At 27.9% G+C, this 17,183-nt stretch overlaps 3 protein-coding genes across 5 annotated transcripts; 2 read left to right on the forward strand and 1 right to left on the reverse strand.

The window, feature by feature from the left end:
• The first annotated feature begins 343 nt into the window (after nt 1-343).
• LOC114374878 (protein BIC1-like) lies at nt 344-1,285 on the forward strand. Its single transcript, XM_028332594.1, has one exon. It carries the CDS (start codon nt 572-574, stop codon nt 1,109-1,111), a length of 540 nt encoding a protein of 179 aa, XP_028188395.1. The 5' UTR covers nt 344-571; the 3' UTR covers nt 1,112-1,285.
• Nucleotides 1,286-7,700: 6,415 nt separating this feature from the next.
• On the forward strand, nt 7,701-10,020 carry LOC114374320 (cytochrome b-c1 complex subunit 9-like). 2 transcript variants are annotated; one of them, XM_028331953.1, is made up of 3 exons: nt 7,701-8,038; nt 8,137-8,184; nt 9,779-10,014. In XM_028331953.1, exons 1-3 carry the CDS (start codon nt 7,884-7,886, stop codon nt 9,804-9,806), a joined length of 231 nt encoding a protein of 76 aa, XP_028187754.1. In that variant the 5' UTR covers nt 7,701-7,883; the 3' UTR covers nt 9,807-10,014. The 2 variants fall into 2 exon arrangements, with proteins under 2 accessions (XP_028187754.1, XP_028187755.1); XM_028331954.1 differs by having other exon boundaries at nt 7,712-8,006; nt 9,779-10,020.
• Nucleotides 10,021-12,435: 2,415 nt separating this feature from the next.
• LOC114374017 (iron-sulfur assembly protein IscA-like 2, mitochondrial) lies at nt 12,436-16,183 on the reverse strand. Of its 2 annotated transcripts, XR_003658509.1 has the most exons (5): nt 15,883-16,183; nt 14,472-14,602; nt 14,263-14,371; nt 12,725-12,891; nt 12,436-12,615 (listed from the first exon to the last, which is right to left on the reverse strand). XR_003658509.1 is itself a non-coding variant. In XM_028331600.1 (4 exons), exons 1-4 carry the CDS (start codon nt 16,045-16,047, stop codon nt 12,826-12,828), a joined length of 471 nt encoding a protein of 156 aa, XP_028187401.1. In that variant the 5' UTR covers nt 16,048-16,183; the 3' UTR covers nt 12,461-12,825. The 2 variants fall into 2 exon arrangements, 1 of the variants encoding a protein (XP_028187401.1); XM_028331600.1 differs by having other exon boundaries at nt 12,461-12,891.
• Nucleotides 16,184-17,183: the final 1,000 nt, after the last annotated feature.

The following is a 17,183-nucleotide window of genomic DNA, read 5'->3' on the forward strand; positions in this document are numbered from 1 at the left end:
TCAATTTTAAGTTGAATATACTAATAATAATAATCATCATGACCTACCAAAATCAAATCCTGCATCCTCGTTGATTGAATTGAAAGCCAAGAATAGTCTATACTGTTTTGTAGATCAACATCAACCTCACAATCCTTGAAAAAATCCAGCCAAGGAATCGCTCACCCCCTTCCACTCTCTTTCTTTTATTATTTCTTTTCCCTATTTAAATTTTCCCAATTAGTTAATTTGTATACTTTGCAAGCAGGAACTAACTACACTAAGCCACACATCATAAGAATCCCACCTCAAACAAGACACGTACCTTTGTCACTTACCATACAAATGAAGAGTCTCCAAGTGGGTGACGTGTGAACTAATTTCCCACGCATTGCGTTTTTTTCACCCACCCAATAACACACCACTCTCTAAAATCTTCTCCTTTCCACAGAAGAAGATTGCAATAGAGAAAGAAAGATAGAAAGAAAGAACAACACCACAGCTTTAGCACCCAGAATCACCAAAATAGACACAACACAACACAAAACTCTCCTATATCTCCCTTTTCTGCACGAAAGAGAAAACCCTCTCAATGGCTCACCAATATCCCTCCTCTAATGAATCTGACAGCCATATCATTCCTCCTCAACCGTTGAAATTGAAGAAACCCCACCAACCCAAAGGAAAACAAATGGGGCAAGAAAAGGAAGATGAATCTCAATATTTGGAGGGATTGGTCCTTGACTCTCGATATGGAGAGGAATTAGTCTTAGATTGTCAGTCAGGGAAGTATAGCGGCAAAGATAACAACACACATGGACAAACTCCATCTGCTTCAAAAGTCCACAACAAGGTTGAAATTACATTGGATTATAATGCTACAACAGAAGGAACTAGTGTTGAAGGGGAAGATAGTGGACGTGAGAGGTTGAAGAGGCATAGAGTGGAAGTGGCTGGAAGAGTTTGGATTCCTGACATATGGGGGCAAGAGGAGCTCTTGAAGGATTGGATTGATTGCACAGCATTTGATGCTCCTTTGGTTCCAAGCAGAATCGTGATGGCACGAACGGCTTTGGTTGAAGAAGGTAGAAGAGCCACATCGGGTGGATTGAGAATCGAGAACAGGTGTTGAATTTTTCATCAATGTTTTATTATGTGGATTATTCAGTTCATTCAGTGACAAACCATATATTAATTGTTATTGGTTATGGTATGAAGAATAATCATATGATGATGTTTTGTTTTGGATATGTATACATTTACATCCTTCGTTATTTGATGATTTTGGAAGCGTTTGATATTTTCATAGATGCCATGCCATATTTGAACGTATCCTTCAATGATTTGAGAAGATAGCAGCTAGCAAACATCAACCTAGAGAGGAATTGACAATCAATTCGATCACAAATAAATTGTTTTTTTATGCAGAAATAAATTAGTTTAAACTAGAATTTTTCATTCATTGAATAGCTATTTTAATTATAAGTTTATTAAAAAAATTGACATAAAATATAAATATATGATAAAAATATTATTATTCTTTGACAATAGAGTATATATAGTTTATTTTATTGAATGGGAGTTATGTTAAAGAGAAAAATTATAAAAAAAATATTTGTTAAAAAATATAATTTTATGTCAGAATTAAATTGATATTAGGATTGAATAATATTCTAATCTTAAAAACTTTTCTATCATCTTAAAATATATATTTTTAATTTAATATAGCGTGTCAATTAAATGTCAAGAATTATAAATTTTAAAACTTAATTTAAAATTAAATCGAGATTAACTTAATTAAGCAATAGTATTTAACTGGAATAAAAGAAATAAATAAATAAAGTATGATACTTAATGAAAGAGAAATCATGTGACTTAATGAGAAAATAAATAATTCTTAAAAATACTTTTATTTAAGAATAAAAACTAAATTTTATAATGTAAGAATAGATGAACATTCCATTTCAACCAAATATATATGATGAATTTAGGAAATCCCGCTTTATAATATAGCAATAGAGTTTAATACTAAAAATCAAAGATTTAACATAAGAGTAAGTATTTTAAAACAATGCTTCAAATATAAAAGTATTTTAAAACAAGTTTAACCAAAACCATAGTTTAATTGAACAACTTCTTTATTTATTTATTTTTTATTGAAGCGTCTGAAATGAAATGTTTGTCCAATATTAAAAGTTTGAACACATTTTAATATATCGAACAAACAAAATAAAATAAAGGGATAATAGAGTTTAACTGATGTTTAAGTTGTTTATTTAGTTCAACTTTGTGCCTAGAGTGGCTTCCAAATAATAAAAGTTTCACAGAAAGTATGGAAAATTGAAATTTAACTACCAAATATAAGAGTGTACAATTGTTTACTTTTTTTTTAATTAGTATACAGTTTTTTTTAGAGAAAGTATACAGTTATTTTAGTCTTTTTGCAAATTTGAGTTAATGTAGGTTTGGTTATAAAATAAATTAAAGTTGAATTAAGTTGATGATTAAGTTTGGTTACATTATAAAAAAGAAAGACACAGTTAATGTAATGGGACTTTACCATTATTCAGTTAAATTCCATTGTTTTATATATTTCTCTTTCATATTTAACACTATCATACTAAGGTCCTAATTAAGTTGCACAAAGGTTCTAAGTTCTATTCTTCTTGTCATCATCTACATTATCCTGAGAAAACTAAACCTTGTGCATAAGTATCTCTCCCTCCCTCTCTTACTTAATTTCCCACTCTCCGCACTCCCCCACTCCCTCCTATTTTATTTTTTTTCTCTATCTTCTCTTCACTTTCTTTTTCTCTGTCTCTTATCTTTCTTTGTTTTTATATATTTCCTTTTTCTTTTATTTTTTTAATTCTTTTGTTCTAATGTTTTTTTTTCTATTTATATCTTTTCTTTCTTTTTTACATTTTGTTTCTTTAATAAGAATAATAGTTACATTATAAAGTTGAAATTTTTAACCAAACGTTAATTTAAATTTAATTAATTAATATATTTATTATAAAATACTATTTTGATTATAGGTTTAATAACTTTATATACTAAAATTTTGTATATAATAATGTTAAATGTTACTTTTCTTTTAGATAAATATAATACTTTTTTAATTTTCTTTTTCTTTTTTATAAAACTTTTTTCAAGTTATCTTTTGTATTAATTATTTCTTTACTAAAATACTCTTAATTAATTTATAATAAATAATATGAAAATGGATTACCACTCTGATAAGAATTGGAGAATAAGACTAATACACATTAATTAATTAGATTGAAAGTAATTAGTGGAAGAGAAAGATGATGAAGGGTAATTTTGAAAAATAATATAAATTTTGCAAATTTAGTGTTACTAACTAAGTAAACCAACTTTCTTAAAGGGTATAAATTAATTTAAAGAGTCTTAATTATATTTAGAGATGAATGGAGTAATAAATATATTAAAATTAATTTATTAAATATATTATTAATACACAATAGTTTTTAATCACTTCATCAATAATATAATAAATTGAGTTAGTTTTAATTTTTTTACAAGATAGAATATATGCAAAAATGTTTTGACTCCACGATTCATAACTTCATATATGAAATTTTTGTTTATTAATATGTATATAATATTGTTAATTTTTATCCCTACAACAATGTTCAGTAAAAAAAAATGTTATTTTTTTGAAATCAATATATAATAAAATATAATTAGTTTTAGTTTTGTAATGATAAAAATCAAAACTATCATTGACAAAGATAATTTTGTTCCAATCAGGTAGGATCATTAAAAGTGACCAATCTATTTCTTTGAGTATTTAATCAACTTTGTTTCTAAGATTCAACAATTTTTTTTTATTTCTAAGTCTTATAAAATTATTTTTACTTATAAATTATTTAAAATAATTTCATAAAAAAAATATTTTTGCTGAATAATGAATAATATTTATATTATGAGGTTGAAATTTTATACTAAATATTAATTTAAATCTAATTAGTTAATATTTATTATAAAATAATATTTGACTCTACGTTTAATAACTTTATATACTAAAGTTTTACTGATTAATATTTATATAACAATGTTAAATATTTTACATGAATGTATCAAAATATATTAAAAATAATTTATTATTAATATTTTTGTTACAAAAAAGTTTTAAATTACTTCATAATAATATAAATAAAATAAATTAATTTTAGTCTTTTATGATAAAGACTACAAATATTATTCACTTGAAGACGATCATTCTTAAGTTAGGTACATTCTTAAGTTAGGTAAGATCAATATGAGTGACAAATTTCTTTCTTTGACTATTTAGATTTTAACACAAGTCATTCCTAAGACTCAACAATTTTTTTTCCTTTCAAATCTTATAAAATTATTTTTACTTATAAATCATATAAAATAATCTTAAATAATTTCATAAAAAAAATATCTTATTGCATAAGATTATACTATGAAGTTGAAATTTTTATACTAAATATTAATTTAAATCTAACTAATTAATATATTCATTGTAAAATAACATTTTTACTCTATTTTTAATAAATTCATGTAAAAAATTATTGATTAATATTTATATAATAATATTAATTTTTTTACATGAATATATAAAAAAGTATACTAAGTTTCATTTATTATAAAATTGTTTTATAATAATTTATTAACAATACCAATAATTAAATTAATTTTATGCTTTAATGGTAAAGACTATTTAAAATTTAACACAACTTCACTCCTAAAACTATTTTTTTTTTACTTTCAAATCCTATAAAATTGTTTTTATTTATAAATTATATTAAATAATTTCACAAATAAATATCTTATTGCATAATATTATATTATGAAGTTGAAATTTTTATACTAAACATTAATTTAGATCTAATTAGTTAATAGATTCATTATAAAATAATATTTTGATTCTATGTTTAACAATTTCATTTTAAATAAAATTATCAATTAATATTTATATAACAATATTATTTTTTTTACATTAATATATAATAAATTTAACTAAAATTAATTTATTAAATATATATTTATTATAACATATTTTTAAACTACTTCATTAACAATATCAGAAATTAAATTAGTTTTAGTTTTTTTAATGGTAAAGATAATAAATATCATTCACGAAAGACAATCCTGCTCCAGTCAATCATTTTTAATTATTTCATAAATAAATATTTTTTTTGAATAATTTTTATATTAAGAAGTTAATTTCTTTGTACTAAACATTAATTTAAATTTAATTAGTTAATATATTGATTATAAAATAATATTTTGACTCTATGTTTAACATACACTAAAATTTTATTGATTAATATTTATATAATGATGTTCATTTTTTTTACATGAATATATAATTAAACATATTAAAAATAATTTACAAAATAACTAATTACAAAATAATTTTAACTTACTTCATTAGTAAAATATAAATTGAATTAGTTTTACTTTCTTGATGGAAAAAACTATAAGTATCATTCATGGGGATGCAATATTTTTCAGCACAAGTAGAGCCATTATAAGTGAAAATATCTTTTCTCGAGTATTTAATAAAATTTCGTCCCTAAGTTTCAATTTTTTTTACTCTCAATTCCGATAAAATTATTTTTACTTATAAATCATATAAAATAATTTAAAAAAATTATTAATAAATATTTCATTGAATAATATTTATGTTATGAAATTGAAATTTTTATAAAAAATTAATTTAAATCTGATTAATTAATATATTTATTATAAAATAATATTTTGACTCTATGTTTTATAACTTCATATATAAAAAATTGTTAATTAGTATTTACATAATAATGTTACTTTTTTTACATGAATATATATTAAATTATATTAAAATTAATCTATCATATATTTCTTACTGTAACTTATTTTTTTTTACTTCGTTAAAATACCAGAAATTAAAATAGTTTTAGTTTTTAGCACCACTATAGGTGATATATCTTTTTTCAAGTATTTAGCACAATTTCATATCTAAAACTCAACAACATTTTTTTATACTTTTAAATCTTATAAAAATATTTATGCTTAGAAATGATATAAAATAACTTTAAATAATATAAATAAATATTTTATTAAATAATATTTATTTTATGAGGTTAAAAATTTTACACTCGAAATTATTTTAAATCTAATTAATCAAATGCATTTATTATAAAATAATTTTTATTCAACTTTTAATAATTTCATGTATAGAAATTTTCTCTTTTTTAATACTCTCTCAATATTTCCATCATTTGAAGAACTTAATTAGCTAAGTACATTTGTCTAAATAAAAAAATTAATTTTATAAACAAATTTATTTTAAACATGCGACATAAGGACAATGACACATGCAAATGCACAAGTACGTACTAGTTTTATACCTAAAAGTTGCCATATTGTTCACTATCATCAAAATATTTAAGTCCAACTAAATTACTTATTACTTTTTTTTAGTGCCACTAAATTATCTTCTTAAATACTCTATCTGAACTTATATATAAGTAAAAATAATTATTTTCACACTAATTAACAAAGTTAGTTAAAATCATTTAATTTTATTAATTTCAAGTAAAAAATAAGATTATTCCTAAAATTAAGAGTATTTTAAGAATAATATAATAAGGGTAAAATTAATTAAATTTGTTTATATTTGTATCCATGTTACAAAACAACTTTTTTGCTTACATGTGAGTCAAAGGGGAGTATGGTAACTAAAACCAATTTCATGAATTGTCAAGAAGCTACTAAAAATAGTTATTATTGGCTACTCATTGATAATCAACCAGATTGTTTAAACTTTAAAAAAATTATAAAAGAAATCGAAAAAGTGAGTATATCAACGCATAAAAAAAGCAATTTTTTTCTTCTAAAAATTGGCTATGGAAAAGTACTTTCCAAATGAATTAAATTTTTAACACTTCCTAAAACTATTTTCCAAAATATGTTGAAAATTTACCCTATTCCAAAATGTTTTGTTTATGGAAAAGGGATATTTTTTGAAAAAAATAAAATAAAAGGGGTAATATTAATAAAATTAAGTGGTGCAAATAACACTTGAGGCACTTCTTCCTCATGGGCAGGTCTATCCCCGACTGGTTTTAATGGGTCTTTACTTCTTACACCCCACTCTAAATTAATGATTGAGTAATCTAGAGAATAGATTGTTTCCAGAAAACATAATTCTGAACAATGTTTACATAATTTTGAAACAACCAATTTGGAATTATGTAAGCATATTTTTCAAAAATAACTTATTCTCCGGATTACTTAATCCAAAATTATATAATTTTGGATAGTGTGTTTCGCAAGGGCGGATTTCTTGCTGTATGTTTTGGTTTTTCTATTTTGAAACTAAAAGAATAATACATGTATGGTTACGAAATAGTTGTTCCAATCTACCTTTCACAACAGTGCTAGATAGGCGTCGATGCACAAAGAAAAATGGTGGACGTTCAAGAAGAAAGAAAAAAAGGTCAGAGGTGTTTTGGAAGCAGGCAAATGGAAAAAGGAAAATGAGGAATCCTAAAGGGCATTTTTGTTCATTTGGGGTGTTTTAACATTCCTATCGGGTGCAGAAAACAATGGGCGTTTTGAATTTTTTTGATGTAGTCCTTTTCTTTTGAAATTTTAAGCCCACGTTTCTAAAAAAAAAAAAGTTCAAAAGAATTCGTGTAAGTAATTATCCATATTTAAATATTCATTAATAAAAATGGTCAAACGCTGCGTATTAGAGAATATTAAACAACCTCGTCGAAGAACATTCTGGGTTGACGTTTCATCATTCGCGGTTGTTGAATTCTGAGCAGCCACCGTGAACCGGTCTCACCTCGTTGACTCATTCTCCGTCCACTTGCGAAAGAGAAGAGATCTGAAACCCTAACCTAACCCTAACAGAGGTAATGGATTCAGTGCCTCGAAGAAGCAGAGGAGGAGGCGTTTTCGAAAGCCTCTACAAGGTCCTCATGCGCCGCAACTCCGTCTACGTCACCTTCATCATCGCCGGCGCCTTCCTCGGAGAGCGGGTCTTCCCCCTTTCCCCCTTCAATTCCAACAAGCGCGTTTTTTTGTGCAAATAGTTTATTCAATTAGTTTGCTTTGGACTTTACATTGCTATTTGTTTATAAGCTGAGGTTCCAGTTTTTGCGGTTTCAGGCTGTGGATTACGGAGTTCACAAGATCTGGGAGCACAATAACGTTGGGGTACTTAATCTACTCCTTTGCTCGAACTGAAATTATGCTTTGTTTGCGTCTTATTCTTGTTGTTGGTCTCTGTGTTTCAAATCTTTGATGTTATCCTAGTAGTATAGTATTTAGGTTTTAAGATTTTCATGAGTTTAATTTCTCTGTATTATTAATGTGTCAACTAATTAGATGTCATGGTATGTATCACTTTCAAAAGTAATTATTATAAAAGTTAACAAACTTAACATACATGGTCATTTGTGATTGAATTTTACACACTTTAATACACTTTGAAAGGGATTACATTTCTAAGTTTCATCGAAGAGGAGGGATCTGCTTCCATCTCACCGTTTATTTTCTTGGAATCTAATGGTTAAGATTAGTCACTCTTTACAACCATTGGTTTTTTAGAAAATGAATGGTGAGATGAGGAATAACTCTTTTAAAGTTACTCTTAGAGTAACTTGATCCCTCTTGGAGGAATCGTCATTGTTTCAGGCTTATAGGTATAGTGTACCTGCAAAGTTTCAATCCAAGTATTTAGTATTCTAGATTAGACGATGACAAGTGTTGTTATTTTTTTGAAACTATAGTACGTCTTGGCCTGTTGTTCAATTGGGCCTCTGATGAACTAACACTCTCTTGGTTGCTATCGGCATATCTGAAGTGTTGTATTTTGTGTGTTAAAACTTATACATTGGCCATTGTTGCTTGGGTGTTTATGCTGATTATGTGTTTGTTTACCTGCATTCCTACATTTATTTTTGAGTTACTTGATATTGTTAACACATTGCAGTTGAATCTGTTGCAATGTCACACTCTCTGCATACTACGTAGTTGCAAATAGTTTAGCTTCAGTTTTCATCTGTGTGATTGTGTTATTTGGGGATCACACAATTTTAACACATTATGCTTGGGCAATACTGCTTTGTGCTTTCTTTGATAATTGATCACACTGTTTTATAGAGGTGATATCAATATCAATTGAATTTAATATTTTGCATTGTTTTCTGAGCTTTGAAACTTCCCTACAACAAAAATATAGAACTTCAGAAGACTTTTTTCTCTGAAATGTCAACACTCTGTCTCACTCTATGCCGTCCTTTCCCCTTTTGCTTTCTTTGTTTTAAGAATTGAGAAATTTATCAGGAGGCATAAATTGATATTCACTTCTACGTCTTATTGTCATATCTGTCTAGTTCCTCCCTTTTCTATAGCATTCACTTGTTGATAGCTTTGCTTCCATGATAAAACTCCTAAAAAACGATGAGAAAGAAAATAGAGTTGTTTAATGACTTTAATCCAAATATGTAAATTAAGTTCCTTTCTAGTGTTTACTTTTATTATATAATTGATCAAAGTAGAGTGTAAGTCACATTGATGTTTTGGTCCTCTAATGCAGTTCATTTTCTATTTATTTTTTTCTTTTCTTTTCAGTTAGGCTTTGGGGGGTAAGGGTTTAGTAAGGAGGGTAGCTACGATGGTTGTACTTGTATCAACTACCAAGCACTAACTTTGAGTCTTCTGATTGTTATGATACAATGATACTTTTTCCATTTTACCTTCAAAATAGATTCACTCTTGCACTTCAACAATCCATTTTCTTCTGCAGAAACGATATGAAGACATTCCTGTACTAGGGCAAAGGCAATCAGAAGAGTGAACATCACGAGTTAAATAATGGTTTTAGCTTTAGCAACTTGTTAAATGCTTTATGTTTGTAAAAGCTTGATTTCAATGACTATTTGGAAATATACAGTATTGAATTAGTTCACATTTCTGTATTGAATTTTATCAGGGAACATTGAATTGTATTCACTTGTTTTTATATATATATAAAACTTTTTTCTGAAATTCTGTGTATGGAAAATTGCTGTTGCGTGTAAGTTTCACTTTGCATCACTGGTAAGTGGTAACATGGTTTCTAACTTCCTATGCAACTGGGCAGAGATTGTTGTGACCAATCCCTTCGCAAGGAAAAATGAAGTTGAGTAACCAGTAACAAACATGATCAGAAACGAAAACTACGACTCTATCTATTTGAGTCAGCTTAATAAAATTAGCCCATTTTGGATTAAACCTTTGTAGTGGGTAGCTCAGTCATTCACGCGTCACCTTTGGACAAAGCATATTATAAAACATAACTAGCCGATGCGGTTGTTCGGATCATGTTGATTTTTATCCATGCTCTAAAAAGACTTGTAAATATACCAATAAGTTTATATATATTAAATTCATTGATGTAATGCAGACTTATTAGTTTTTGATATAACAATCTTCAATTTGAAGTTTAGTCACAATTTTAAATTTTTTTTCCTCTTCAAGAATATGTTTATATGTTTTTATGAGAAGTTACAAAAAAACATTATTTTTTATATATACTATAAAGGTATTTAAATAAATATAAATTATGTACCTAGCTTATTACTTGTCCTTGCCTCGTTAAAACATACATCTAAGTGAATATTCATTTAATTAAAAATAACTTCCAATTAATTTTTTTCTACCACAAATAAAATAATTTTCATCATAAAATAAGATTTTATCAATTAATTTAATAAAACTCATTAATTAAATACTTTTTATATTTTTTACTAAAAAACATTAATTGTACAAATAACTTCATATGAAAAAAACTCATTAATTAATACTTTTTATATTTTTTACTAAAAAACATTAATAGTACAAATAACTTCAGATGGTGAGAAGAAACGTGTGTTAAGAAATGGAGGAAAGATAAAAAAAAATGAAAAAAAATAAAACATCATAATAGTGACACATGGCTAACAAAATTGTAACATGTGACACTGAAGACAAACTTTCATATAGATAGCTTATGGCTCTCATGGTGAATACCCATTTGCAAAACTGCTCTTATATTGGGCTGTAAATGGAAAATTTATTTAAATAGTTGAAATAATACATTTTTAATTGAAAGAGATTAAAATAGTAAATAGTACATACTAGGCTCGACCATTTCTTAAGGAAATTTAAGTTTGTTCGTCTTTGTTTCGGTATTGATTATTTAATTTTCAATCTTAAACAGGTATTTTAGATCCATTCATCATCTGTTCCAGGTAGAGGCTAATTGGTTGGTAATTTAGCATGGTCAAGAAAAACCTCTTTATTTTTATGGAACTACTATAAGAATGTGGTGTTCATGGAATGAGTTGTGACGATTTATCTTTGGAGCCTTTTCGCACCTCTTTTTACTAAATACATCACCTTAACCATTTTTTAAATTATTTTCTGAAAATACCCTACCTCATTGTCTTCTTACGGATGAAATTTCCGTTGTCTTTATATATGTTGGAACCATAATTTTTTTTTCTGAATTAACCATAAATTTTAATCATGGTCCAAAAACAAAAGGCATGTTAAGAAGGTGAAGAAGATAAGAAATGAGAGTGAAGGAAAAATCTGATATTTATGTTATTGTCTCCATCCCATAATAATCATTTTGTAAAAAAAAAAATTGTTTCAAAATAATTGTCATTTTAAATTTTCAATAAAATATTATTTTTTACTTATATTCTTTACAATATTAATGATACATGTTACAAAAACAAAAATGGATTGATGATGATAAAACTAATTTTGTAAAATTAACATTCTTTTTCATTTATTTATTGATTTTTCTTAGTCTTTGTAAAATAACCTAAATTAATGTGACATAGGGAGTAATAATTTTTAGGATCTTACTGACAAGTGAACATCGGTTAAAAAATTAAAAGAAAAAAATATTTATCATGAAAATCATAAAAGAACCTAAAAATCATGTACATCTAAACTTTGCACATCCCAATAAAAATATTTCTCATTTTAATTCTTTAACTAATGTCTTAATATTTCTCATTTTAATTCTTTAACTAATGTCTTAGGGACACTGATCAGTATTTGTCTAATTTTTATATAGGATGATACTTAGGTGGTTTAGTTGAGATACTATATTGACAATAACTAAGTCACATAAAAACCGAACGTTAACCAAGGTTTCTAACAAAAGGATTAAAGAGATAAACATTCTGAACTTTCAGAATTTTAATATTTTGAAGAACTTAACTAACAGGAAATTATCCTTCAAAAAGAAAAAAAACCGACAGGAAATTATACTTTTTAGGACCGAACAGACTATACACAATATAGTGCGGCATATTTCTGATTCACTGGATGTGTCTGACCAACAGACTAAGTCATTGTATATAATAACATTTTGGAAGTGGACGTCTTGGATGTGCTTTTGGAGAGGTAAAAAAAAAAACGAAACGCTACAAAACATTCCTGCAGATGCATAAGCTATAAATATTTGCTGTTGTGGATATGGATCAACTTTGATGCAATGGAATATCAAATTCACACTTATTTCACTACTTAAATTTCGAATTACAAAGTAGTAATGTCAAACCAGGCTAGACCAAGAAGGTTGACACCTTTTCTTTTAGGGATCAGCTGCAAAAAAACCTATTGATATCTGAGTTCCATGAATGTATAATGGATCACTTGTTACTAGGACAACTGCATCTTACATTGAGAGCATTGTACAAGCAATAAATTTTACCTTGAGTTCAATGAATCGTCCTTTTTAGAGGAATAAAAGAGCCGAAATTGGTTACAAAAAAACCTGAGCAGAGGGTGAAGGGGCAAGGACTAAGAAAATCACTACTGTTTCACCATGAAGGAACTTTTACAACTGCAACCACCAACTGCACTGGGGTTTTCAGTCACCTGTACATGAAACCAGAATCTGACTGTAAATTTGTCATCAATTAGGTACCATAATGATGCTAATATGCAACCATATAACAGAGTACGATAATGATGTGCTCCTTCTCTCCCTTGCACTCTTCATATACACATTACTGTACCAACAGTTATGTGACTTTTCACATAAAAAATTCTCTTCAGATATACAACTTAATAGTTTTGCACTTGGTGCAAACCATACACACCATTTTTAAGGTTTTGCCGCAAAACTTTCTCTTTAATAAGCATGAATGCATGATACCATGAAATGAAACATAAGAGAAAACATGGTTCTGAAATAATTCAACAGTGGACCCAAATAACTTGGTGGCAGTTGGTTGTCACTGATTGTGCTTACACAGGATAACAAAACATAATATCACAGTCATGAACGATGCTTCTTAATGTTTTAGTATCAAAAGACTTCTAACAACATCTAAAGGCATTACTTGGTTGATTACAAATCAAGTCAAATCTATTTAGATTTAGAGCAATTCAAGGTTCACCCAGGAATTTTTTCTGAAAACTCAGATAAGTTCCCAATTTCTTTTGCTTTTTTAAATTTCCAAGATTTCAAAAGATTGTATAGGGCCTTAATGTCCTTTGAAATTATTAGAGATCAGGAGATACTAAAAGTATATATATTCTATGAGGAATAAGGGTGCAGTTAGTTAAGTGAATTATAGGTAGGTAAGTATAAATAAGAGGAAATAACATAAGGGAAGTCAGTAAGAGTTCTGTAAAAGAAACTGTATTACAGTGGTAACTTGTAAGGGACCATTCTCCCTTGTAAGGGTGTTTGATACCCTAGGACAGTGAGTAATACAAGAGCTGTTCTTCTCAATTCATATTATTTCTTCTCTTATGAGACCTATAAAAAATCTGAACCATGGCATAGAAGTGAATTGTTCTCCAATTCAAACTAACTATTAATACATGCAAATCAGCAACACCCCAACAATCACTGTGATGAACATTTCCTAAAGTAGGCTGCCTTCAAGTTAACATACATAAAGGAGCTAAATAGATGTGAATTGCAGGAGTTTTTAAAAGAAAATTTCCAAAAACAATACTAGAGTCTAGTGCATGTTTGGATTAGCTGATTTTGAGGAAATTTCTCTTCTTTTATTTGTAACTTTTTAAAGAGCTTTAGAAAAAATAAATAAAAAGAAACAATTATTTCTCAAAAGCCATCAATTCCCAAACTTGTGTAAGGAAACATTCTTCCCTAGTTGTTACCACAATACTAAAGTCCCATGTCACAATAAAGGTGAAGTGCAAATAATGAAGATAGTTTTGAGGGAAAAAGAAAAGGAATAGGTCACGCAGAGCTCACAAGTGTACTTGACTTACCACAAAAGCTGAACGGATTAGCTCCTCAACATAATCAACAGTCGCCCCTTTTACAAAATCGTATGATATGTTGTCAACGACCAATTTAACTCCTTCTCTCTCAAAAACTCTGTGAATATAATAATAAAAGTTGTAAAGACAAAAGGGCATAGAGCATTCATGCCTGGGAGTCCAGGACACAGAAATTTCACTAGGAAAAAGGTAATTACTTGTCATCTGAGTTGATTCTGTTATCTAGATTAAAAACATACTGGAATCCAGAACATCCACCAGTTTCCACACTCAAACGAAGCATTTTTCCATCTGTTGATGATTCACTACCTTCCAGTTCCTTCATTCTCTGTTACATGTTAATAAGTTGTAGAAATGGGTTAATAACTCAGTATTGGTTACAGGTAAATGAGGTAATGATACATAGCTTCTTTGACTTATATGAAATTGCATTTGCAGGCATGGAGGTGAGGGTCCATGAATCAAACTATATGTAAATTTCATGGATTTAAACAAAACAATAGGTCATCATAATAGACCACTGAAGCATGAAAATCAATTTTGGAATGCATTTACTTGTTAATTATTTACAGAGCCTATCATGCAGCCATGCCTCTAGTTGGAGAGACAGGAGTGCCTTAGTTTCTTCCATTTCAATGAAAAATAGACTAAATTTTCAACTTGAGGCAGCCATGCTTAACTTAGATAACACCTTCCTCTATATCTACAGACTCTCAGAAATAACAATACAAAATTCCTTACTCTTTTAACTAAAAAAAATGGGCATTAAATGAAAGTGTAAAAGTATGTGAAGGTAGCAGAATGACATCAAGGATTAACAAATAACAATAGAACTTGCTCTTCCTAGGGCTTCCAGGGGACAACCAGCAACCTTGGGTTTTAGCAAATGTTGTTTTGGACCTTAGGACAATCACCTATGCAGGGTTCCTTGTATTTGGTCAAATTGTGGTTTTCCATTAAAGGATCTTGCTAGCCAGTGTCCTTAAAGGAGCAAGTATTTATTGTGTAAATCATAGGAGAGCACAAAAAAGATAATGGGCAGTGCAATTTTACGCCTCCCAATAAAAATCTTTCTACTTTTAAGTTTCTTAACCAGTGCAGAAAGGGCACTGGTTAGCATTTTCCTTCCAGTAATTATGGAGAAATTCCAACACAAACATCATAGTCTCACTTCTCACTAGCCTCTAGAAGTCAAGTTAATTTAATCGAATTTAAGGAGGATATTGAATCTACAATGCTATAAGCTGTTATTAGCTCAACCAGCAGCATCCAAACAATAGCATGTTTTATGCCTTTCCTAATACTAACATCGAATATATCAGACAAACAACAAATTATAACATTTTTTTTCTTCCAATTTTGCACTTGCCAAACACAAATCAAGGCTCTGTTCACGTGACCAAAACATGAAAAATAAAAATAATTAATAATCTTTTCAGTGTATTGGGTTTACAAAAAAAAAAAAAGTGTCACGGAATTGCAGAGAAGAATAGACAAGCTTGAATTTTGTTTCCGGATTCAGTTTCAGCGGCGCATAGAAACAAACATAGTTGGATCTGAAAATGATATATGATAAGAAAAAGAATAAAATTGGGAAGGGGAACATACTCGAACGCAGTTTTGGGTGATGTGAACGGGCTCAGAGGAAGAAGGAGAGGGAGTGGCATGATGAAGAGTGGAGGCAGAAGCGGCAGAAGAAGAAGAAGAAAGACGCACGAGGTTGTGGTTGTGTCGGAATCGTGCAGCCAAGTGCAGAGCAAGGCTTCGAATCATTGATCGTTGTTGTTGTTGTTCCGTTCTCTCGCAAAATCAAATGAAATGAAATGAATGGTGTTGTGTTGTCTAAGATTGCGTTTCTCTTTGTTATTCGATGGACAGAACTGAATTGAAGCCGTATAATATAGGGTAGGTGGCTGGTGCTTTCAATTGATATTTAAGATTGATTCAACCCTCGCTCAAATATATTAATTAATATGAAAAAAAGGATAATGCACCTTATAAATATTTTTACATAATAATCTAATTACAACAAATTATTATAAATTTATTAATTTTTAAAATAATTTAAACAATAATAATTTGTAATTAAATAATAATATAAATTTTTTATACCGTTAGTAAATAAATATTAAACTCAATTAATAATATCTAATTATGCAAATCAAATTTTTGAATGAAAGAAAATTAAACACATTCAACACAAACAGGTTAAAAAATGGATAAATTGTATGATTTTTTTTTGTTACAAAAATTGTATTATGTTTAAGAATTATAGGTAAATGATCATTTGGTCATGAATATGTAAATTGGTTATTATTTGCAAACTTGAATTTGAATTAAGCTCAAGTTTACAAATTGAGTTTACAAAAGTATCTTTTAAGTTTTTTAACTTTCTTTTCAAATTGAGTTTTTAGACAAAAATAAATAAATTCTAAAACATACTTTTGAGGGATAGTCAAACATGATCATAAACTCATTTTACTAACCATCATACTTTTGAAACCCTTCATCAAAAACTCAAACCCACACTTTTTTATTTCTCTTATTAGGGCTGGTGTTTGGAACAAAAGGAAAAAAATAATATTGGTGAGATAGAAATAAGTTAAGGATGTTTGGTTGCTGAAGAAATACAAAGAAATAATTTTAAAATTGATGAGATTAACTATGTTATTTTTCTTTTATTTTCACTCACCTTTTTTCTATTTCTCTTTAACCAAACACATCAACTTATAATTTCATTTCTCAATTATTTTCACTATCTCTTTTTATTTCTATCTATTCTATTTCTCTCTTCTATGCCAAAAACAACCTTAATCCTTAAAGGAATAAAACACATGGACATGTAAAAATTGTAAAAAAATATTGTACCTTTTACACACTCGAATTTTTGTTTTTGAAAGAAACATTCA

This window comes from Glycine soja, chromosome 11, assembly GCF_004193775.1.
Source record: "Glycine soja cultivar W05 chromosome 11, ASM419377v2, whole genome shotgun sequence".
Taxonomy (NCBI): Eukaryota; Viridiplantae; Streptophyta; class Magnoliopsida; order Fabales; family Fabaceae; genus Glycine; species Glycine soja.